The sequence below is a fragment of the Arachis ipaensis genome, chromosome B10 (assembly GCF_059453495.1).
Source record: "Arachis ipaensis isolate K30076 ecotype BB chromosome B10, ASM5945349v1, whole genome shotgun sequence".
NCBI classification, from domain to species: Eukaryota; Viridiplantae; Streptophyta; class Magnoliopsida; order Fabales; family Fabaceae; genus Arachis; species Arachis ipaensis.
The window spans coordinates 113,338,914-113,342,366 of NC_142435.1; the positions used below are offsets into that span (position 1 = coordinate 113,338,914).

Genomic DNA, 3,453 nt, shown 5'->3' on the forward strand with positions numbered 1-3,453 from the left:
ATGACCGCCGGTCTCCTTGTTGCTGCTGTGGTTGGAGGTCTTTTGTGTATGGTCACCGGAAAACCTTTCTGCCACCGGAGCTGCCCTGAAACACCATCGGAGTCTGATAGCGCCGCTGCCGGAGTTCTGAGGCCACCGGAACCACCGCCAGAGGTTCTGGCTACTTCTGCCGTCGCCGAAAAAGTTGCGGGTAAGGGTTTCATTTGAGGTTTCTACCTTTTTGGTTTTCGAGATGGATTTGATGCTGTGCGGTTTTTCTAGTTGATCCACCGGAATTTCTGGCCGCCGCCGAAGTTGTTGCTGCTGCCGGTTCGAAATCGCAGCTGCTTCGTGTTATTCCGGTAAGAAATTATGTTTCAAAAAGTCTCGCGTTAGTTTTCGGTTGTGTTGGTTAATGAATATGAGTCTTGGTAACATGGGATTGAGTCCTGATTATTATATGTTGCGATTAGTGTTGCTTTGGTTATCGCAAAAGTGGCTGGGAGCTCAGGTTTTGGTTGCCGTCAGTTCGGGTTGAGGCGGAAAGGACTTGATGAGGCGTTTGGGTTATGGATTTGCGTTTTGAGGTAGGGGCGCTTTCCAAAAACTATGTTTTATATATTGGAATTATTACATATGGATACTGATGTGAGTGAATGTGTATTTGGTGATTGTATCGGCCTTATGTATGGCTTGATTTGCCTTGGTTGGTTATAAACGTCTGTTGGTTGAATTGTTGTGTGGTTTTGTGAAACGAAATACTTTTCAAGTTTATTCTTTTAAAGCTTTGAGATCGAGTTTAACCTGTTGAGAATTGATTTGAGTTAATTTTATTGAGAATGTGAAAAATAGAATCCACTCTTGAATTCAGCCTGGCTGGCTTTAAATGATCTGGTTTTTGATAAATGATTGTTACTGAACCGTTTTTTTAAAGCTTTAGAAATGAGTTTATTCGGCTGATAATGATTTGATGTTGAAACGGTTTTCTTGAAATATGGAATTGAGATGACTGTTAGATTTTGGCTTGCCTTGGACTGATTTTAGAATTTGGGCTGTTGAAAAGGATTGTGAAACGGTTTAGTTGGGACCTGAACCGGGTGGCAAAGTCCAAGTTTTAGGGGAGGTGCTGCCGAAATTTCTATAAAATCTGAGTCTTTATTGAATGTTGTCTGGAAAAATGATGAGTTAAAGACTTCTACTATTTTACTTGAATTATCAAGAAAAGAATGATTCATGCTTTTGAAATGAATTATTAAAGAGGAAATTGTGATTTAGTCTTGCTTCTTAAGAAAGGCATTGTATATCTTTCAGAAAAAAGTTATTTAGATGAAACTTGTGTTTTAAAGCTATTTGAATGTGAAAAGGGTTTATGCCTTTGAATTTGACTTGGGGGTTTCAATTAAATAAGTTTCAATGACTTTGAAAGAACCTGAATGTCTATTGACAAGTTTCATTTTGAAATATTTTGAGAAAGGTTTTAAGTACTCTTTGAATTCTGAATTTTGCAAGACTAAAATAATTTTGAACAGTTGAAACGTTTTAGAATTTATCATGGGGGTTAAAGCTGGTTTTGCCTAAGTAAAGGAAACGGCTTTGAAAGAAGTAAATGATTACGTGACTCGGTTTGGCTTAGACCCTATTTTATTACTCAAATTGGAAAGCCAAGGTTTTAATGATTTTAAATGAATTTGGCGAAATGAGTTATGTTATCCTCCCCTAAGGACTTGGGACTCTGCCAAGGAACTTTTGTTATAAAATTCCATTGTTGGATGGGTGATTTTGAATATCTCAAAGAGATTTTTAACTTGCCATGATTATGAAAGTTTTGGAAAGAGGGTGCCGAGAGTGGCATTGTTTTTAAAAGGGGAATTTACCTTGAGTAAAAGTGGCTTATGAGCCTGAGATGATTTGAGAAATGAGATCTTTAAAGCCAAGGCTGAAAAGAGTTGAAATTTGATTTCAAAGTGAAATGACTTGAGAAAAGTGATTTATGGCTTAAATGCCGGTTTTATGAATTTGATGATTTTGAATGGTGGAAGTGCTGTTTTTATTATGGGCCGGAATGGCTGTGTATGATTATGAATATTGGCTGGTTCTGGATTGAACCGTGAGCCGGAATGGCTGTGTATGATTATCAATATTGGCTGGTTCTGGATTGAACCGTGAGCCGAATGGCTGAGATGGATGTTGATCCATGGCTGAGAATGAATGCATATATGCTGAGATATTGATAATTGTGAATGTTTGCACTTCCACCATCGGAGATGAGGGTTTCCCTGGGAGGAAGCAGTGGCTAGCCACCACGTGCTCCAGGTCGAGACTCGAAGCTCTTTTGACCCTATGTCGTAAGTGTGGTCGGGCACTGTGAAAGGCCCGGATGAGTTCGCCCCCGTAAATATTCACCAGTGAAGGTGATGGATATGGATAATGATTATGATCAAATTTATGATGAGTATAACCCGAGTTGGGGATGCGCGACAGAGGGACAGTCCAATGGTTAGCTACCAGGACTTGTCAGGTTGGCTCTATAACTGACAGATGATATCATCAGCCACTAGGGACAGGCATGCATCATATGCATCTATGTGACATTGTTTGGGTGTGCATATTATACTTGGTTTGCCTATGTGAATAATTGCTAATTGTTCTACTTGCAATAACTGTTTGTTTGTGCTTGCATCTTCCTATTTGTGTTTGCTACTGGGGCTCTGTTGGACTGTGGTGATTGGTTGATGGTTGGATTGTTTGGGCCTAGGGCCGTGGTTGAAATGAGATGAACCGATGGTTGATTTCGGTTTTTTGTTTCTGGTTTGGAATAAAATATGAAAGGCTATTTTGGTTCAGCATAGATAAACCGTTTTAAAAGGCTTTTGAGTTTTTGAGAATTGAACGGTTCTTCTTTCAGAAAAGATTTTCAGACTTTACTTTTATTGTAAACCGTTATTTTTGGAAAGGAGGCATAAGACGGTTATTAATCACTAGTACGGTTTATCTTCACGTATCCTATTAAAGTAATTCCCAAAAACCTTCTACTGAGAACCCTTTCGAGGATGATGTTCTCACCCCCCCTACATTTTTTCCTTTCAGGATATGGCGCCGAAGTTACGAAGAGTTCATTTAGTTGTTGTTGAGATACTCTGTATTATTTTAGTTATGGTTTATTGAACCCTCGCTTTTATCTTGATATATTCTGTAAGAGGGATAGGAATTGTATTGTCCAATGCTTGTAATATTATATATATATATATATATATATATATATATATATATATGTATAATATGGATGTACTCTTTATGAGTTGTTGTAAGTTGTATGGTATTTATGGATGTACGTTATCGAACGAAGGTATTTTTGGGAGCAGTATTACGGTTTAAAGTTTTAAACAGGCTCATATTTTAGTATTAAATAGTATAAAAGTCGTCATAATGTCCAAACTATCAGAGTCGCGCAGCTGGAAGCGTTAACTTTGGTAG

General features: G+C 38.3%; 1 protein-coding gene across 1 annotated transcript; it reads left to right on the top strand.

Moving 5' to 3' along the window:
* On the top strand, positions 1–533 carry LOC148581350 (uncharacterized). The gene is made up of 3 exons (XM_088509533.1): positions 1–190; positions 262–341; positions 453–533. Exons 1-3 carry the CDS (start codon positions 1–3, stop codon positions 531–533), a joined length of 351 nt encoding a protein of 116 aa, XP_088365659.1.
* Positions 534–3,453: the final 2,920 nt, after the last annotated feature.

What these genes read in the sequence shown, in the direction of transcription:
- LOC148581350 (XM_088509533.1), top strand. Translation starts at nt 1, where the DNA reads ATGACCGCCGGTCTCCTTGTTGCTGCTGTGGTTGGAGGTCTTTTGTGT. An exon ending in CGTCGCCGAAAAAGTTGCGG is followed by an intron (nt 191 to 261) that starts GTAAGGGTTTCA and finishes CGGTTTTTCTAG; the next exon opens with TTGATCCACCGGAATTTCTG. An exon ending in AGCTGCTTCGTGTTATTCCG is followed by an intron (nt 342 to 452) that starts GTAAGAAATTAT and finishes TGTTGCGATTAG; the next exon opens with TGTTGCTTTGGTTATCGCAA.